The sequence below is a fragment of the Ochotona princeps genome, chromosome 25 (genome assembly GCF_030435755.1).
Source record: "Ochotona princeps isolate mOchPri1 chromosome 25, mOchPri1.hap1, whole genome shotgun sequence".
NCBI lineage: Eukaryota > Metazoa > Chordata > Mammalia > Lagomorpha > Ochotonidae > Ochotona > Ochotona princeps.
Genome location: NC_080856.1, coordinates 3,808,438 through 3,827,387, shown reverse-complemented (window position 1 = coordinate 3,827,387; position 18,950 = coordinate 3,808,438). Strand labels below are relative to the sequence as shown.

Here is an 18,950-nt window from a genome sequence, read left to right as displayed (position 1 = left end):
AGCTCTGCTTCCACCTGACCCAGCCCTGGGCTGTTGCAGACATGGCCCTAAAGGAACCAGTGAAGTGGGTGGACTCTATGTTTCTCCAAGCAATAGAATATATATGTATATATTTATCCCAACTCCAGCATTGTCTCCATTAAAATTTTTAAAAATAAGGGCCTGGAAAATGGCTCAGTGGCTAAGTCCTTACCTTGCAAGTGCTGGGATCTCATATGGGCACCGGTTTGTATCCCAGCTGCTCCACTTCCCATCCAGCTCCCTGCCTGTGGCCTGGGAAAGCAGTGGAGAACCCAAAGCCTTGGGACCCTGCACCCGCGAGGGAGACCTGAAAAAGCTCCTATGTCCTGGGTTCAGATGAGATGATTAGCACTGGCCTTGCGGCTACCTAGGGAGTGAACCAGTGGATGGAAGATCCTTGTCTGTGCTTTTCTCCATCAATCTGATCTGCCTTTCCAATAAAAATAAATAACTTCAAAAAAGTTTGTTAAATAAAAAATTGCTCTAGGAGATGAACACTCCAAAGCCGGGTGTGGCCCCTGGAGGGGAAGCTGATTTGAGTTGAAATTGGCACAGCAGGGGCAAGAACCAGGAGGTAGACTGCACAGCTCTGGGCTCCGCCTCAGGGGGGAAGTGGGCGCAGTCTTCCGAGGGAAGGGGCTGTGGAGCCAGAGTGTGGCTAGAGAGCGGCAGTGAGCCACCCAGGAACGTTCCAGAAGGAACCGGATTCGTGAAGCCGCGGCCTGCAAGCGAGAGAGACCCACTGGTGCTACCCAACAGCTGATGGATGGTGACGGCAGGGTGAGAAGGAAGGCGGGGGCAGGCGCGGGGCAGGCGCGGGGCTGCAGAGCTCTGGGACGCAGCCTCAGGATGCCCGGGAGGGGCTTGGGGCGTGAGTCACTTGAGGGGGCCCTGAGGTTGAGAAAGGTCCAGAGCTCCGCTGCACTGGGGCGAGGCGCCACACTGGGGCGCGGGAGGGGACTGCGGTAGGGCGGGGGCTGGCAGGCTGCCCCCCACCACCTAGCCGGCTGGGTACGTGTGGCGCCCCCTGGGAGGGTGCGGACTTGGGGGTGGAGGAAGCCGCGGAGCGCGCCCCACTCTGCACAGGAGCGAGATCGGGGAGCTGTCGAAGGGCGAGTCTGTGGTTCCCCGATTACGGGAGTCCGGGGATCCGCCCTGCCTGGCGCGCTGGGCCTGGCGCCCCCTGTGCTTGTGAGCCCGGCCGCGGGGCAGCGGGGCTGGGCGCGGGGCGCGGGTGGCCCGGCGGGGCGGGGCGCGCCAGGCTCCCCGAGGCCCGGACGGCAGCGGCCGGGGGCGGGGGCGGCGCGACGCGGAAGTGCAGGGCCGGCTGGCCGCCCGGCGGAGGCGCAGCCAGCTCCCGGAGGGCGCCCGCTCGCCCCGCGCTCCAGGGCGCAGCCACGCGGGAACCCGGCACGCAGGTGGGTCGTGGCCGCCGGGCCACCTTCTCTGCACTCCGGGTCGAAGGAGTGGGGTTTGAGCTCTGCCAGCTCCCGCACCAGTCTTCCCCCGTCCCCACCCCCACTCTCGGGGGCACCTGTTGGCCGCAGGCAGGCGCGGGTCCGAGCCTAGCTCGGGTGGGTGTCCGCTGTGGGGGCGTGCTCCTCGCCCGCCGCTAGTACCGCTTCCGTTGCCCTCGCAGGCTCGGATGATCTCGGGGTGCGGGGCACCTGGAGGAATCCCCGAGGCCGGATGGGCAGCAGCGTCCGCGCCTCTTTCCCTTGGCGGTGCCGAGCGGGGAGGCCGGCTGGAGTGGCCGAGGGAGGAGCGAGGCCCCGATCACCCCACCTTTCCCCCACCCCTGGTGGGGTGCTCCCCACCTGTCTTCCTTGGTCTCCCTGCATGCTTTCAGAGGAGGGGAGTACAGGGGCACAGATCCTCCCCGGGTCTTAAGGTCAGGGTGGGAGCTTCTAGGAACAGAGGGTTGGGTGGCGATGACCCTCGTAGCAGCTGGGGAAGGATGGGGGCGCGAGGCTTCGTGGAATGGGATTCCCAAGGCCAGGCCCCCTAAGTTTAAGAAGGAAGCGAGTTTCAAAGTGGATGAAAAGTAATACCAGCGTGGGGTGGTGCGGGGGCGGCAAGGTCTCGGGACCTGCACCTGCTGCCGAGTCCGCGTCTCGGCCGCTGGAGGGACGTGGGCAGGATTCTGGGGTGCCGCGGGGACTTTCCTGGCCCCAGCAGAAAGCTCGGTAAGGCGGGGGAGGCCCCAGCTGGAGGGGCGGGCTCGAGGCAGCCTCCCGCCACCAAGCCTGGATGAGGACCAGCGACTTGGGCCAGGAAGATGGAGGAAGCTAGCGAGGGGGTCCCCCCAAAAGGGGTTCCTCCGCTTCGCTACCTGGCATGGGGGCACCAGGAAAGCTCTGGAGATAGTTTTTCCCCCGAAGGCCCAACTTCGGGGTTTCCCCGGCTGTCGTCCGGCCTTCCCCTCCCCTGCCCGGGGGGAGGACACCGAGAGAGAGTCGTTCTTTTCCTGCCGCACCTGCTGCTCCGTAGCCTCGGCCGGTCTGGACTCCGGGTCGGGCCCAGGTGTGTCAGCTCACCTGGAGGGGGCGGGACTTGGGGCGGCGCCTGTGGTAGGGATCCCGGCAGCTGTACTTGGCTGGGCTCTGGGGGGCACACTTTGGGCCGGGGGACCCACCTGTGCGTTTCCTCTGCGCCCCTCCCTTCTCAGCGCCTGGTGAGTCAGGCTTCTTGCCTGTCAGTCCATATGTCTGGTCGCTTTCGTTTCCCCTGCTGGCTGGGTGGAGGCTGCATAGAAAAGGGAACTGTTGAGGCACCAGGGTAGGCCTGCAGCTCGCCCACCTGCCCTGGTGGCTGGTCTTGCCGGGTGCTGAGCTAGGTACTGCTCTGTAGACCAGAGGCCCTTGGAGGCTGACTCCAGCGCCTGGAGGCGGCACATAGCAGCTGCACCCCAAAAAGTTACTGGGATGGGAATTTTAGGAGCCAACTCAACTCTGTTCCTCCCTTGCTGAGTGACAGTTTCCACTTGCAGGCTAGGTCAGGTAGCAGCTCAATCCTTGCAGTTTTTAACCTTGAGGTCCCAGGGTTAATCAAGGGCCACAGGCTTGGGCGTGTGTGTGGGGGGGTGGATGGGGAGGAACAACCGGGAGGGGCTGGAGAGGGTGCCCGCTGTGAAAGGTTTCAGGTTCCCTGTCTGGAGAAGGAGTGGCCTCTGGAGGGGGAAGGTCGGGGCGGCATGTGGCCAGCCAGGTGGGCTCCAAATTTGGACCTAGCCTTCCTTACTTCTGTAGCTGTGGGCAGCACAGACCTTCCCCCGCCCCCCAGTGAGCAGGAGCAGCATCCCAGGTGCAGTGGGAGGGGAAGTTAGGGGAACCGGCAGCAACTTGCGGAGATAAGTTTTAGCTGGATGAAACTGAATGGGTTGATGGAATTACCCTAAAAAATGTTCAGAAAGAAGGAAGTTTCAGCCCCAAGGGAAACTGAGGCAGGAAGGAAACTCTTGAAAGCTGGGTGCGTGGGCCCTGCTTCTGTCACCTGCTATGTTTGTGCTCTGCTTTCTGGAAACCTAAGATGGGAGTGTGGGAAGCAGGCTGGGAGGAGCTGGAGGGATGGTGGGTGTGAAATGTTAGCCCACCCATGCCTGGGGTCCTGTGCTCACAGCTTTGGGCCGGCTACCCCTGGCTGGGAGAAATGAACCCAGCCTGTGAAGTGACGACAGCTCGCTAGTGCAGAGGTGGCGAGTAAGATTAGCCTAGGCCTTGGCTTGGGGTTAGGATAAAGGACCAGAATGGGGGGAGGCTTTGTAAATCTCTTCCTACCTTCTCCCTTCTTCCCCACCTTCCTGCCCCCACCAATTTGGTGACCCTGTGAGGGGCAAGCTGCTGGTTACAGGAGAGAATTGGCCTGTACAACCGCTAGGCAGCCTGGAGAGGCTGCTCCTGGACCTCCCCCTGTGCTTGCTGCGCATCAGTAGTGTAGCCTACACCTGCTGACGCTGCCCCACCCTTGCTCTGCCCTGCAGTCTCCTTGGCCATGAACCAGCCGGCCCCTGGGGCTCCCCAGCCACCCCGACGTGTGCGGCTCAAGCCCTGGCTGGTGGCCCAGGTGAACAGCTGCCAGTACCCAGGGCTGCAGTGGGTCAACGGGGAAAGGAAATTCTTCTACATCCCCTGGCGTCATGCCACCCGGCACGGTCCCAGCCAGGACGGCGACAACACCATCTTCAAGGTAGGCCATAGGCCATAGCACTGCCTGGATGTCCTAGGTTCTCCTTGCTGGAAGAGGGAGGCAACAGGTGCACACACACTTGCTCTCCCAAACTGATGACATGGGCATAGCCGCAGGGTCAGCCATGCTAATCTGCAGCCCAGAGCAAGGCAGGGCTGCTCTGCTCCTACTGACCACTGTCCTCTCTTTCTGCCTCATTTGAAAGACAGAATTTAAAGACAAAGAGAGGTGGTGACCTAGTGGCTAAATCCTTGCCTTGCAACCTCTAGAATCCAGATGGGTGCTGGTTCGTGGCCCAGTTGCTCCACTTCCCATCCAGCTCCCTGCTTGTGGCCTGGGAAAGCAGCAGAGGACGGCCCAAAGCCTTGGGACCCTGCACCCGCGTGGGAGACCTGGAGGAAGTTCCTGGCTCCTGGCTTTGGATCAGCTGTGCTCCGGTCATTGCGGACACTTGGAGAGTGAACCAGTGGACAGAGGATCCTTCTATCTCTCCTTCTCTCTGTAAATCTACCTTTCTAATAAAAAAAACCAAACCTTTGGAAAAAAAAATTCAATGTTTCTTTAAAAAAGAGAGAGACATGGAGACAGGAAACCTTCCATCGGCTGGTTCACTCTCCATATGGCAGCAGAGAAACGGCAGCCATGGCCGGGGGCTGGCAGAGCCAAACTCAGACATTCTGACTAGAGAACAGGTGCCTCAAGCAGCATCTTAACCCGGTGCCTTCTCCTTTCTACACACACAGTGTCCACATATGCCAAAGAGAGCTGACAGTTACCCGTGGTAACGCAAGGGGGTGTACCTACTGCGGAGTGGTTACCTACATTTTCCATTTCCTGCATGTGTATAACTGAAGTGCAAAGTTGGAGTCAAGCCATACTTTCTGCATTCCTGTTTACCCTCCTTGGGATCAGCTCTCCTGCCAACCCATACCTGCACCACTTTTGCTGAAGCTCGAATGTTCCAGCAGACGGTTTAGTGCACTGTGGTCTGGCTGGTCGAAGTTTTTGGTCATTTAGGTAGCTTTACTGTTTCATTGTTAAAAACCACATTGCCTTGTAGATCCTGTTAACTCTTACACTTTATTCATCTAAATGGTGTCTTTTGGGTTAGTTCCTAAAGTTAGAAATTGCTGAGCGTATGGTGCTGCTTGGTCCACGTGTGTCTCCTAGTGGGTGCCAGGGTTTGGGTCCCTGCCCTGTTTCCCATTGGCCTCCTCCTGATGCGCTGTGGAGAGCAGCAGATGGTGGCTCAAGCGGCTGGGTCACTGCCACTCAAGTGGGAGATCCAGCTGGAATGCTGGGCTCCTGACCTTGGAATTTAGGGCAGGGAATCAGTAGAATCTCTGTTGCTTTGAGTTTCAAAAAAACGCAGCCCTTTTTTTTTTTTTTTTTTTTGAGAAAATAAGTTGCTGGGTCAAAGAGAATGTTTACTTTTAATTAAAATAAAAAGGATTTATTTATTTTGAAAGGTAGACAGAAAAACAGAGAGATCTCTTTGTTAGTTATTACTCCCCCAGTGGTCACAATGACCAGGGATGGGCCAAGCCAACGCCAGGAGCCAGCAGTTTTTTCTAGGCCTTCTACATGGATTCAGGGGCCCAAGCTGCTTTCCCAGGAACATCAGCAGGGACCTGGATCAGAAGCAAAGCTGCTGGGACTGGCACTGCAAGTGGTGACTTAACCCACTGTGCTATAATGCCATCCCTAAGAGTGTTTATTTACTTATTTATTTATGTTTGAATAGCACGTTATGCCACAGCTTGCAACATCAGCATCCCACATTAGCACAGATCTGAGTCCTGGCTGCTCCACCTCCCACCCAAGCCCTGCCAACGCAACCGGGAAGGCAGCAAATGATGGCCCAAATACTTGACTTTGTTGCATCCACATGGGAAATCTGTTGAGAGTTCCAGGATCCTGCCTTGGCCTAGATCCAGATATTGTGGCCATTTGGGTAATTAATTAGTGGATGAAAGACCTTTTTCTGTCCCACTGCCCCTTCTCCATCACTCTTTCAAATAAAGTAAATCTTTTTTAAAGAGTTATCTTATTTTATTTCATTGGAAAGGCAGATTTAAAAAGAGGAGAGACAGAGAAAGATCTTGCATCCACTGGAAGAGTTTATTTTAAGACGTTGAGTGGGAGTGGGCATTTGGCCCTAGTGGTTCAGATAAACACATCCCATTTTATAGTATCCACATTTGATACCTGTGTCTCGCTTTTGATTTCAGCTTCCCGCTAATACAGACACTGGGTATCAGTAGTGAAAACAAATATATATACAGAGGTCTCTGGGTTTTTTGTTTGTTTGTGTGGTTGTTGTTTGTTTGTTTTGGTGATTTATTTAAAAGTCAAACTCATACAGAAAAATCTTCTGTCGGCTGGACGCAGCAGCCAGGGTAGGCCAGAGCAAAGCCAGGAGCCAGGGGCTTCTGCCACCTGGGTGGCAGGGGTCCAGGCAGGTTAGGCCATCTTCTGCTGCTTTTCTCAGGCTGGGATGGGAATCGGGGCCCATATGAGATACCAGCGTTGTAGGTCCAGGCTTTTTTTTTTTCTTTTTCTTTATTTTATTTGAGGAAGAACACTCCCTCCCCCATATCTGCCAGTTCACTGGCAGGGACAGAGATTATGAGAGATTGAGACACATCCTCTGTCTGCGGTTTCACTCCCCAAATGACTGCAATGGCCAGAGCTGAGCTGATCTGAAAGCAGGAGCCAGGAACTCCTTCTGGGTCTCCCACATGGGTGCAGAGTCCCAAAGACTTGGGTTGTCCTCGACTGCTTTCCCAGGCCACAAGCAGGGAGCTGGACTGCTCTCCACTGAAGCCCACATGGGATGCTGGCCTCATAAGCAGAGTATTAGCCAGCAAGGTCACTGTATCCTCCAATCCTTTTAAAAGTATTTATTTTTATTTGAGAGGCAGATTTACAGAGAAGTGCTAGTTCACTTTGCAAATACCTGCAATAACCAGCCCTGGGGCCAAGGCTGAGCCCAGGAGACTGACGCTCCATCTAGGTCTCCCATGTGGATTGCAGGAATCCAAGGACTGGGCCATCACTGCTGCTTCCCAAGGTCTGGAATAAAGAGCCAGGAGCCAGAGCTAGTCAGACTCAGATGTGGGACTCAAGTCTGCTAACCATCGTCTCAGCCACCTGGCCAAAGATCAAAGACCCATACCTAAACAACCTTCTTCTTCTTCTTCTTCTTTTTGTATTTATTTTATTGGAAAGTCAGATTTATAGAGAGGAGAGTCAGAGGGAAAGATCTTATATCTGCTGGTTCACTCCCCAAGTGGCCGCAACAGCCAGAGCTGAGCCGATCTGAAGCCAGGGGCCAGGAGCTTCTTCCAGATTTCCAATGAGGGTGCAGGGTCCCAAGGCTTTGGGCCATCCTTGACTGCTTTCCTAGGCCACAAGCAGGGAGCTGGAAGGGAAGCAGAGCAGTTGAGATACAAACTGGCACCCATATGGGATTCCGGCACATGCAAGCTGAGGATTTAACCACTGAACCACTGAACCACTGCGTGGGGATTTTTCAAATCCCTGTTCACTCAAATGCTTTTCCTTCCCCACTGTCCATACACTTCATGTTTGTTGAAGACTGTCACATGTCAGTATGTAAGAAGCTGTATCTATCTATCTATATATATATATTTTCATTTTAATTTGCTGCCCCTGTTCAATTTATGGGCTGGCCATAATTTAGCCAGATCCTTGTTAGTGGATGTCGGTTCCTCAGAATCTTTTGCTTTCAAAGTAGTGCCGCACTAACTGAATAAGCTGGTATGTGCAAAATTCTATAATCTGGAGGACAAATGACTTTGATTTACAGAGTTTGCCAAATATGTGACAGGCGATGTTAGCAATAGCCATACAGAGATCTTTTACCTGCTTTACTCCCCAAGTGCCCACAACTGTGCAGATTAGGACAGACCAGGCCAGAAGCCAGGAACTCCAGCTGGGGTTTGGGTATGGGTGCCAGGGACCCAAGTCCTTGGACCAATGCTTGTTGCTTCCTACCAGGCACATTCATAAAAGTAGGGCTGGGAGCAGAGGTGGCACTCAATCCTGGCTTGCAGGGATCCTAGGCAGTGGCTTTCACCATTGTGCCACAGTGCCCACCCCAGTAAGGTACATTTCTAGACATCAAATTGCTGGGTTAGAGGCTAGAAATGTGTAATTCTAATATCAATAACTGCCATCCAGTGCATCCCACATAGGAGTGCTGGTTCCAGTGCTGGCCACTCTTCCCCAGCCATCTGGCTGCCTGCCTGGGAGGAAAGCAGAAGGTGGCCCAAGTTCTTTGGTCCTTGCCACACATGTGGGAGCCTCGGATGCAGTTCCAGGTACCTGGCTTTAAGCTGGTCATGTGGCTATTTGAGGAGTAAACCAGCTGGAAGAAGTTCTCTCACTCTGTTTTCCAAATAAATAAATCTGTAAAAACTAAACTAAGTCATAATACCAGCAGTTCAGGTGTCTGGAGCCTGTCCAGGTGCAGGCGCAGTTCCATGTGCTTTGTGGGTATCAGCCTCTGTGTCTTAATTGCCACCCTGCAAGTGGGTGCTGTGGGGTAGGAACTGAAGCAGAGAGAGAGACCAAATACTTGACCTGGCATGCAGCAGGGGCCCCGCAGCTACCTGCTGTCTGGCTGGAGAGAAGTAACATCAGGTACCCCAGTTACTCACAAGGCCCTGGGGCCCAAAGCTCATGGCAACAGCACCCAGCCCCTGCCCTGCCCAGCCCAGGTGGCAGGTGCAAGGGACAGTTTTGGTGGAGCCAGTTCCTTGTGGTCTGTCAGTGTCCTCTCCTGCTCTAGGCCTGGGCCAAGGAGACAGGGAAATACACTGAGGGTGTGGACGAGGCCGACCCAGCCAAGTGGAAAGCCAACCTGCGCTGCGCCCTCAACAAGAGTCGCGACTTCCGCCTCATCTACGACGGGCCCCGGGATATGCCGCCCCAGCCCTACAAGATCTACGAGGTCTGCTCCAACGGCCCCACTGCCACGGGTATGCCCAGCCCCGGGGGCATCACCTGGGAGGCCGTATGCTGCTCTGGAGTCATAGCACATGAACATGAGTGGCGTTGCAGTGGAATCCAGTCCCCAGCTCCTGCCTCTGTCACTGTCAGCTTGGTTCTGGGGTCTCTCTGGCTAGCTCGCCCTGCCTGAGTCCTGCCATCAGGCAACTTTGCCAAGAGCAGGAATTACAGGCAGCCTCTGGGGTTGTCCACTGATGCCCCTCCTGTCCTGCCCTGTTGTGCAGAGTCGCAGCCCACTGAGGATTACTATGGTGTGCCAGAGGAAGAGGAGGAGGAGGAAGAGGTGAGCATGGGCTGGGCAGGAGGCAGGGGCTGCTGCAGCCCATCCTGCTTTAGCACCTAGCCTAGCCGAGGTTAGGCATGGCAGGTTGCTGTGCCTGCAGAAGGCAAGGGGTGGGGAATGAAGCCCTGGGTGCTTTCAGGACCTGCCTGGGGGTGGCAGAGGCAGGACCAGAGAGAGGCAGAGTCTTCCTTGAGCCAAGTAGCAGGCAGGCTGGGGGCGTTGCCTTGTGGTTCCCAGGGTAATTCCTCTGCTTTCCCTTCTCCGGTCTGACTCCCTGCCCCCTCCTTGCCTAGCCTGCCCAGCAGCTCCAAATGATGTTACCAAACCTGAGCATCACAGGTGAGCCGGTGGGGAGGGGGGAGTCTGCCCACAGGGGAGTTACAGGTGCCTGCGGTGGTGGGGAGAGGGTGGATGGATCCCTGGGATGCAGATCTGAGAGCAGGCATTCACAGTGCTGTCCACTCCTCCTCCTGTAGAAGCAGTGGGGCCTGCCCCTAGGGTGGCCCCCTACTCTTTACCCACTGGTATCACCGTGCCACCTGTGCTGCCGGGCCCACCTGCCTCGGACCCCAACCTCCTGGCCCCGCCACCTGGCAGCGCGCCTGGCTTCCCTCAGGAGCTGCATCAGCTGCTGCCGGAGGTGCAGCCCGGGACCCTGCCCAACAGCCTGCCACCTGCGGGCGAACAGTTTGTGCCTGATCTGCTCATCAGCCCCCACATGCTGCCCTGTAAGGCTCTGGGGAGGGATGGTGGCTGGAGGCTGGGGGAGGGATGAGGACAGCTGGTCATGCCAGCCTCTGTGGATGGGGGAGGCAGAGGGAGAGCTGATTGGTCGGGGCCCTGCCCCTGCAGTGACCGACCTGGAGATCAAGTTCCAGTATCGGGGGCAGCCGCCCCGTGCCCTCACCGTCAGCAACCCGCACGGCTGCCGGCTCTTCTATAGCCAGCTAGAGGCCACCCAGGAGCAGGTGGAGCTCTTTGGGCCCGTGAGCCTAGAGCAGGTGCGCTTCCCCAGTCCTGAGGACATCCCCAGCGACAAGCAGCGCTACTACACCAACCAGCTGCTGGACGTGCTGGACCGCGGACTCATCCTGCAGTTGCAGGGCCAGGACCTCTATGCCATCCGCCTGTGCCAGTGCAAGGTGTTCTGGAGTGGGCCCTGCGCCACAGCCCATGGCTCGCACCCTAACCCCATCCAGCGGGAGGTCCGCACCAAGCTCTTCAGCCTGGAACACTTCCTCAACGGTGAGCTGGTGCCCTGCCGGTGGCCTCATCTCCTTTCTATGAGCACGGTTCTGCCTTCTAACCAGGGCATCTTGCTCTCCACGCAGAGCTCATCCTGTTCCAGAAGGGCCAGACTGACGCCCCACCCCCCTTCGAGATCTTCTTCTGTTTTGGGGAGGAGTGGCCTGACCGCAAGCCCCGAGAGAAGAAGCTCATCACTGTACAGGTGCATCCCCGACCCACCACGGCCTCTGTCCTCTGGCCCCAGCAGGGCAGGGGAGGGAGCTGGTGTGGTGGAGGTCGAGGCCGCTGGGGCTGGAGGAGGTGGGTGTCCTGGGTCCATTCTCAGCTCCTGCCATGTGTTTTCTCCCCAATGGCAGGTGGTGCCAGTGGCAGCTCGGTTGCTGCTGGAGATGTTCTCCGGTGAGCTCTGTTGGTCGGCAGATAGCATCCGGCTGCAGATCTCCAACCCAGACCTCAAAGACTGCATGGTGGCACAGTTCAAGGAGCTCCACCGTCTCTGGCAGGCTCAGCAGCGGGCACAGCCTGTGGACCCGGCCCCTGCTGGGGCTTCTGGCCTGGCTGCTGGCCCTGCTCCCTGGCCCATGCACCCAGTTGGCATGCAGTAACAAGGCCTGCTGCATGACTGTGTGAATGGATGAGCAGAAGCTGGCCACTGCAGGGTCTTCCCCCGGGTCTCCTGCAAGGGGATTTGAGGAGAGAAAGACAGCCAGCTCTGCATCTTCCTGCAGGCTTTGCTTGGAGGGCTCTCGGGCCCGCATGTCCTGTGCTTGCACTTGCCTATCCAGCCACGGGCCAGCGAGGAGGAGCTGCAGAGTGGGCCAGCCTTGAGGTGTGGCCCCTTTTCTTCAAGTCTAAAGGAGTTGAGAGGGCTCGGCAGCGTGGCCTAGTGGCTAAGGTCCTCACCTTGATCCCATATGGCCGCTGGTTCTAATCCCGGCAGCTCCACTTCCTCTCTATCTCTCCTCCTCTCAGTATATCTGACTTTGTAATTAAAAAAAAAAAAAAGTCTAAAGGAGTTGAGGAGTAATGAGGGCCAGGCCCACTCCTCAGCAGCCCCCCCACTGATTCGGGGGGATTCCCTGGTCAGAGCTGTCCTTCCTTGTTGCTATCCCTCCCAGGATGGGTCTTGGCAATCTGACCACACAGGACACTCAGGGCTGGCAGTGGGCCTGCTTCTGGGGACTCCCAAGTGCAGGGGGTAGGAAGTTGCGTTTATATTTTTGGAATAAATGTGCCGAACAGACCTGCCCGTTTTCCTTTGGTCTTCCAGTGTCAGTGGCTCGTCTGCCAGATCTAGACGGTCCATCTTTCGTCTAAACCTTCATCTGCCTTACTATTCGAAAGCAGATCCTAAACATATTTCATGTATAAATGGCATGTGTTTCTAAAACTCACCAAAAGCGAGTTCCAAGCATTCTCACACTACTTGTCATCAGCTGGGGAAACTGTGTCTGGCACTCTGACGGCACCTGGCTGACTCTGGTTCCGACTTGTCTCCCACGGTGCCCGTGAAGCCTTGTTTCCACCCAGACTGTGACCTACAGCTTCGTTAGGAGACAGAGTTCTCGCTTTTTCTCCTTTAGAGCTCATTTACTCAAAAGACAGGGCGACAGGAAGAGACAGAGATGGAGACGTTCCACTTACCGGACCACCCCAAAAGGCTCACAGTGGGAGTTACAGGGGCCATCCTCTGCCGCCTTGCCGGCTGGACTGGAAGAGGCAGCTAGGACTCGAACTGGCACGCTGACCCGGGATGCTGGCTTTGCAAGCACTAGCCCCCAGCAGTTTTTGGGCAGCAATTAAAAAAAAAATTTTTATTTGAAAGGCAGAATGACAGGAAGCTAAACAGATCTGACCTGCGAGTTCACTCCCCCCCAGGACTGCAATGGTCAGGGCCGGGCTTGCCGGAAGTCCAGAGTGGAGCACTCTATCCAGGACTCCGCGTGTCACCTCTGCTTCGCCAGCTGCATTCACAGGGAGTGGACTGGAAATGGAGCAACTGGGAGAGGCTGAGTTGGTACTCCAACAGGCATTGCTGCCATTGCAGACAGTGTCTCAAGGGTTTTGTTCGTTCATTTTTGAAGATTTACTTATTTTTACTTTTATTGGAAAGACAGACCCACAGAAAGGAGAGAAAATCTGTCCGTTGGTTCACTACCAAAATGGCGATGCTTGCTAGAGCTGAACAGATCTGAAGATAGGAGCCAAGAATCTCTTCTAGAACTCCCACGTGGGTGCAGGGTCCAAAGGTTTGGTCATCCTCCTCTGCCTCCCCAGGCCACAAGCAGGGAGCCAGAAGAGAAGTGGACCAGACAGGACACATACTGGCGCTCATATGGGATCCTGGTGCTTGAAGAGACAGGATCAGCCAATTGAGTCATCATACCAGGCCCGTTAAAAAATTTTTTTGAGGATTTATTTTTATTGGAAAGTCAAATTTATGGAGAGAAGTAGAGACAGAAAGCTCTTCCATCTACTGGTTCACTCCCCAAATGGATGCAACAGCCGGAGCTGCGCCAATCCAAAGCCAGGAGGTAGGAGCTTCTTTTAGGTTTCCCATGCAGGTGCAGGGTCCTAAGGTGCTTTCCCAGGCCACAAGCAGGGAACTGTAATGCTGGTAATAGTATGGCCAGTAGTCTGGGGAATAGAGTGTAAGTCCTCACCGGTGCATGCAAGGACTTTAGCCACTAGGCTACTGTGCTGGGACCCTTTTAATTTTTAAAAAAAGATTTATTGAACTTGAAAGAGATACAGAGATTTTTTTTTAAAATCTTTTTTTAAAGATGTATTCAGTTTATTACAAAGTCAGATATATAGAGAGGAGGAGAGACAGAGAGGAAGATCTTCCGTCTGATGATTCACTCCCCAAGTGAGCCGCAACAGCTGGTGCTGTGCCAATCCGAAGCCGGGAACCAGGAACCTCTTCCAGGTCTCCCACGCAGGTGCAGTGTCCCAATGCATTGGGCCGTCCTCGACTGCTTTCCCAGGCCACAAGCAGGGAGCTGGATGGGAAGTGGAGCTGCCGGGATTAGAACCAGCGCCCATATGGGATCCTGGGGCGTTCAAGGTGAGGACTTTAGCCACTAGGCCACACCGCCGGGCCCAGAGATTTTCCACCTGTCAGATCATTCCCAGCTGGAGCTGAACTGGTGTGGAGCTGGGAGTCAGGAGCTTCTTTGCACCTACCATGTGGGTAATCCTCCACTGCTCTCTCAGGCCAAAGGAGTGAGTTGGACTCAAAGCGGAGTAGCTATGACTTGAACTGCCTTGCAAACATCAGCATCCCATGTGGGAGACCTAGACGAAGCTCCCAGCTCAGGCCACCTAGCCACATGGAAAGTTACGTGGCCTTGCCATGAGAAATGGCACTAGACAACATGGTTTCATGGTCCGAAGGACTTGAGCCATACCCTCCATTGCTTTCCCAGCCCACAAGCAGGGAGCTAGATGGGAAGTGGAGCAGTGACGACACGAACCGGTGTCCACATGGGATGCTGATGTTCGCAAGGTGAGGTTTTAGCCACTGAGCCATCAAACCAGGTCTCAGGCCCTGTATTTGTTTCAACCGTGTTTCTCTCTCTATTACCCTTTTCTTGTTCCCAAAGTGTCTCTGAGATATCCCTGGCCAGGAGCTCACCATGTTTCCAGACTTAGTTTTCGGATAGGCTCTGATGACTCATTCCTGAGGCTGTTGAGGGTCTGCAGCAGTGCTGGCCAGATGCTTTTCTGAACATGCAGCAACCGTGTGTTGATCTGATGCTTCTTGTGCTAGACTGGGGAAGGGCACAGCAGTGAAGTATGGGTTCTCCTCCATGTCAGTGGCACATACTACCAACGTGACCTCTGTTGACCTCACTCCCATGTTTATCATATCATAGAGCAGCTTTCCCCAGCCCTGCTTTGCTTTCCTCTGCTGTCCATTGATATGGCAGTTTCAGAATTGTTAACTTTCACCCCAGCCCTAAACTGAGTAGATACAAGAGTACAGGAGTTTTCACTCATCCGTAAGGATCAACACCTTTCCTCCCATCTGACCTTGGCAGTTTCTTCTTGACACAGAAATTAGTCATCTATGCTCTCAGAGAATGTGACACACTCCCAGAGGACGATCAGCTGCAGCTCTCTAGGGGGAATGTTTTCCCTCCTCTGGTCCACTTCTTGACTGGTCTTGTCTCCGAACACACTTGAATTTGCAATCTGACTCAGATGAACTCTGGAACCTTCCTAGCGCTCTTAAGAGTTTCAGTTGCCCCTGAAAATCCTGGTTGGGTTTCTGCTTGCCTTTCAATGTTTTCAAGATTTATGTGTTGAAAGGCAAAGTTACAGGCACACAGACTGACTTCCCATCTACTGTTCACTCCCCAGCTGGCCACAACAGAGCTGGGCAGGTTCGAAGCCAGGAGTTTGGTCTGGATCTCCCACGTGGGTGACAGGGACCCAAGCACCTGGGCCGTTGTCTGCTACTTTTCCAGACACACCAGCAGGGAGCTGGGTGGGGAGCAGAGCAGCCAGGACTCAAACTGGTGCTAGCATTGGATGGCAGTTACCCACTATACGGCAGCCCTCCTTTTTGATTTCTTAAAGATGAACACAAAATTTCTGGCAGTCTTCTCCTAAAGATTTCCGCCACAGAGGACCATCCCAGGTTCAGACAACAAATCCCAGGGAGAAGGGCATGTTGCAGTTCGTGGCGCCCTAACCATGCTGAGCTTCCATTAGCAATGATCTTCTTGTGCTGCGGACATGTGCAGCTGTTTAATCCACAAAGCACTGAAACCATGGCCAGGGGGATGACACATGCTGCCAGCACCCAGTGGCAGAGGGGCTTTAGTCACAAACCCCACCTTGCCGGGGTGCCAAGTGCCACTGCCAAGAGGCCGGGCCAGCCCGAGCTACCTCACAGCTCCGGCCAAAGAATGCAAGCACAAATGAAGAAACACAAATTCAATTTTAAAAATTTATTGTTATTTCCTTTTAGTTGTCGTTGCTGTTGGTTTGTTCTTGAGAAGACTCCAACACCAGACAAAACAGTGTCTGTGTATCTGAGGGCTGTGTAGGGCCACACTTCCTCACAGCACGGGGCTCTATCTGGGGCTCCCTCTTCGGTCAAACCCTCACCCCAAGAAGCTAATTCATTTCCACACATTTTTGAACAATATAGCTAGCCCTGTAAACATTTTTTATCTCCACACTCCCACCCTCATCTTTTTTCTGTCTCATGTCTGTGGGTGAATACTTCACTGAGGGGTAAAAAAAAAACCCTTAAAAACAAAATCCTACAGATGTGAACATACATTATACCCTGCCCCTTCCTGCGTGACCCACTCCCTCTGCAAGAGCGGGGACAACCTCGTGCGGCTTGGAGGTGGAGTCACCCACACAAATGCTGATGCTGCAGGTCCCGAGTGTCCCTGACATCATCATGATCTAAAGCAGGACAGGTTCCTTGTCTGGACAACTCTAAAGGTAAGAAGCAGCAGCTGGGACGAGAGCTGAGGGGCAGAAAAAGAGAACAAAACGAGAGACAGCCCTAAGAGATGACCCCGCTCCTGTCCAGTCGCAGGCGTTTCATTCACTGGCCTTGCCACGTTTGCCCTAGGCGGATGTGCCGCAGAGGGCTTGTGCTCTGCCTTGTCTGTGTGTGCACACTCGCATGGCACGTGTGTCCGTGTGCACACACACATGGCATGTGTCTGTGTGTGTGCCTGTGTCACTCGCTTCCAGGCCAATGTTTCAGTTCTGGTTTCAGTTCAGTTTTCCTTTTTTTTTTTTTTTTTATTTTCTTAAAATCATTTCTCCTTTTAGAGACAAGTTCACCAGGAAACCAGCTCCCCTCCCACCATGCCGGACAGGTTGCAGCCATCTCTATAAACCGTGCTGATTTTCCCTCGCAACCCCTCAAAGGACCTCCTCGGGGTGGCTCGGCAGGCTCGAGTCGCTCCCAGTCTGGCGGAATGCCCTGGTGGCAGCGAAGGTCCCTCTGCCACGATGGAGGTTTGTGATTGTGGGACACAGTCTGGTTTTTGTTTTCTTCCTGTCTTCTAATAAAAAAGACATTCCTGAAAAAGAGGAAGCCCATCAACAGGCTTGCTCCAGACCACAGCGGCCTCCTCCTACCACCAGCCTCATGTAGCAGTTCCGGCCCTCACCTCCCAAATCCAGAGCAACTCAAAAGGCTCCCCAGCAGTATGTAGCTACACGGTGTGGGGTAAGGTTTTCTTCTGAAGGATTTATTTTATTTACACGAAAGGTAGAGTTACAAAGAAAGGGAGAGACTGAGAATCTTCCATTACTGGTTCACGCCCCAACCAGCCTCCATGGTTGGAGCTGTCAGGTGGCTCTCCTAGCAGGAAGCAGGGCCCCAGACACTAGGGCCACCTTTAGTTCCTTTCCCAGAGTCATGAGTAGGGAGCTGGATTGAAAGTGGAACAGGCAGGACTTGAACCAGCACTCCAGTATGTTTGGGATGTTGAGATTACAGCCAGTGGGTTTAATCTGCTGCACCACTGTATTGGTCCCAAAATTTTATTTTGGAAGATGTGCCTCCTTCTGAAAGTGTGAAAACCATTGTCCAGACTCTCCTGAAGAGCACTGCAGGTCCTAAGCTGGACGGGTAAGAGCAGGGACTCTGGCACCAGAAGGTTTCCACATCAGGCAAACTGTCAGCCATAGCCTAGATGCGTATAAGAATTAAGCCAGAGAACCGTATGAGGATTATCTCAGTTAACACATGACAACTAGTAACACTTCTATGTTAGCTGCGAGCATCCACCGAGCATCCACTGCTGTCCCTCATTAGCGTGACGAGGTATATCATTAGCTACTCCGGACTCTGCAAAAGGTCAAGATCTGAAATCTTATTCCTTCAAGAAGTGACCTGTGCTGAGGTAGGGCGCTGTGAAGCATCACTGCCTCCAACTAACATGCTCCCCTCAGAAACCACCAGTGAGCATACCGACTCGGGGAGGACAAATCTCCCTGGTAACTTCCAGGCTGGGCTAAGAACGGGGCCTTTCTTCCACAGAGAATGTGGCACCCTAGTCCTGCTAGCTGGCTGTTCTTTGCTCAGCTCAGCTTCCTGCTTTGCTTCAGTTAGGAGATGAGGAACACCGGGACAGCACTGGCTAAGGGGGCGGCTCCTTCCCTGCACTCCTGCCTGGGCCCAGCCTTCGACATCACAATGACAGGAATTCAGTCCTTGCTCATTCAGTCTGGGTCAGGTTTAGGGCAGCAGTGTCTTCACCACAGTGGACAAGTGAAAACACTTTGTTAACATTTCCTATCCTAGAATGCCTGTACAGGAAGAGAAACAGAATTCTTCTGACATCCTATAACAGTTACTTTCTCATTTCTTTTCTGAAAGATTCATTTATTTTTACTGAAAAGGCAGACTGCAAAGGCAAAGGCAAAACACAGAGACAAACAGCTTCTGTCCACTCGCTCACTCCCCAAATGGCCACAAGGCCGGAGCTGAGCCGATCTGAAGCCTGGAGCCAGAAGCTTCTTGGGTCTCCCACACGGGTGCAGGGAAAAACTTGTGCCATCCTTGACTGCCCTCTCAGTCTACCAGCAGGGAGCCAGATGGGAAGTGGAGCAGCCAAGACACGAACTGGTGCTCACATGGGACGCCTGTGTTTGCAGGTGGGGTACGCCTATTGAGCCATCGCACCAGCCCTCAACAGTTATTTTCTCGTGGAAGTGAAAGTGGTAATTATCTGGCTGCCTTGGCCCAAAAGAAGCAAGTCTTGGCAATTGCCTGCCACACAGCACAAACTGTTAAGTTCCTCTCTGATCCCAATGAAGGACCAGTCCCACTGGGTGCCCCCCACTCCTTACCTGGGTGGCAGGCACAGTGCAGCACAGTGAGCTATCGAAACAGCCGAGTGAAGTCTCGTAAGGCCCAGCAAACCTGCTTACATTCCTCAGCACTGGAAAGAAAAGGCAGGTTAGAGCGCAGACCGGACAATCGGAGAAGCAAGGACCACATTGGGTATACTGGGTACTATCCCATCTGTGCTAAGAGCCCCTCTCCATCACTTCTCAACTGCTTCAAGATCTTCTCTGTAACTTATGGGAAAGAAGGCACCATCACAAACGAGAGTGACGAGAAGCTAGGTGAGTATACAGTGGGCTCTGGAGCTGAACTCTCCAAGTCTGAATCCTGCCCGCCCTGGGT

The 18,950-nt window shown here is 54.3% G+C and overlaps 2 protein-coding genes across 3 annotated transcripts in view; one reads left to right on the top strand and one right to left on the bottom strand.

The window, feature by feature from the left end:
• TNPO3 (transportin 3) overlaps positions 1-18,950 on the bottom strand; it is a 184,774-nt gene that overhangs the window by 93,550 nt on the left and 72,274 nt on the right. Inside the window, exons 22-23 of one of the 2 annotated variants that reach the window (XR_009244230.1) lie at positions 18,611-18,702; positions 16,743-16,833 (exon numbers count right to left, since the gene is read on the bottom strand). Coding sequence is in view for 1 of the 2 variants with exons in the window: in XM_058655037.1 (XP_058511020.1) it covers positions 18,642-18,702 (61 nt within the window). In the remaining variant the exon portion in view is untranslated. Of the gene's footprint in view, positions 1-15,717; positions 16,834-18,610; positions 18,703-18,950 lie in introns of those variants that run through there. The other variant, XM_058655037.1, reaches the window with a different exon arrangement.
• IRF5 (interferon regulatory factor 5) lies at positions 613-11,633 on the top strand. The gene is made up of 9 exons (XM_012929050.2): positions 613-801; positions 4,001-4,206; positions 9,023-9,212; positions 9,468-9,526; positions 9,832-9,865; positions 10,003-10,254; positions 10,379-10,771; positions 10,858-10,976; positions 11,131-11,633. The coding sequence occupies exons 2-9, from the start codon at positions 4,012-4,014 to the stop codon at positions 11,377-11,379; spliced, it is 1,491 nt and encodes a 496-aa protein (XP_012784504.2). The 5' UTR covers positions 613-801; positions 4,001-4,011; the 3' UTR covers positions 11,380-11,633.

What these genes read in the sequence shown, in the direction of transcription:
- IRF5 (XM_012929050.2), top strand. Translation starts at nt 4,012, where the DNA reads ATGAACCAGCCGGCCCCTGGGGCTCCCCAGCCACCCCGACGTGTGCGG. An exon ending in AAGAGGAGGAGGAGGAAGAG is followed by an intron (nt 9,527 to 9,831) that starts GTGAGCATGGGC and finishes CCTGCCCAGCAG; the next exon opens with CTCCAAATGATGTTACCAAA. An exon ending in CCTGGAACACTTCCTCAACG is followed by an intron (nt 10,772 to 10,857) that starts GTGAGCTGGTGC and finishes CTCTCCACGCAG; the next exon opens with AGCTCATCCTGTTCCAGAAG.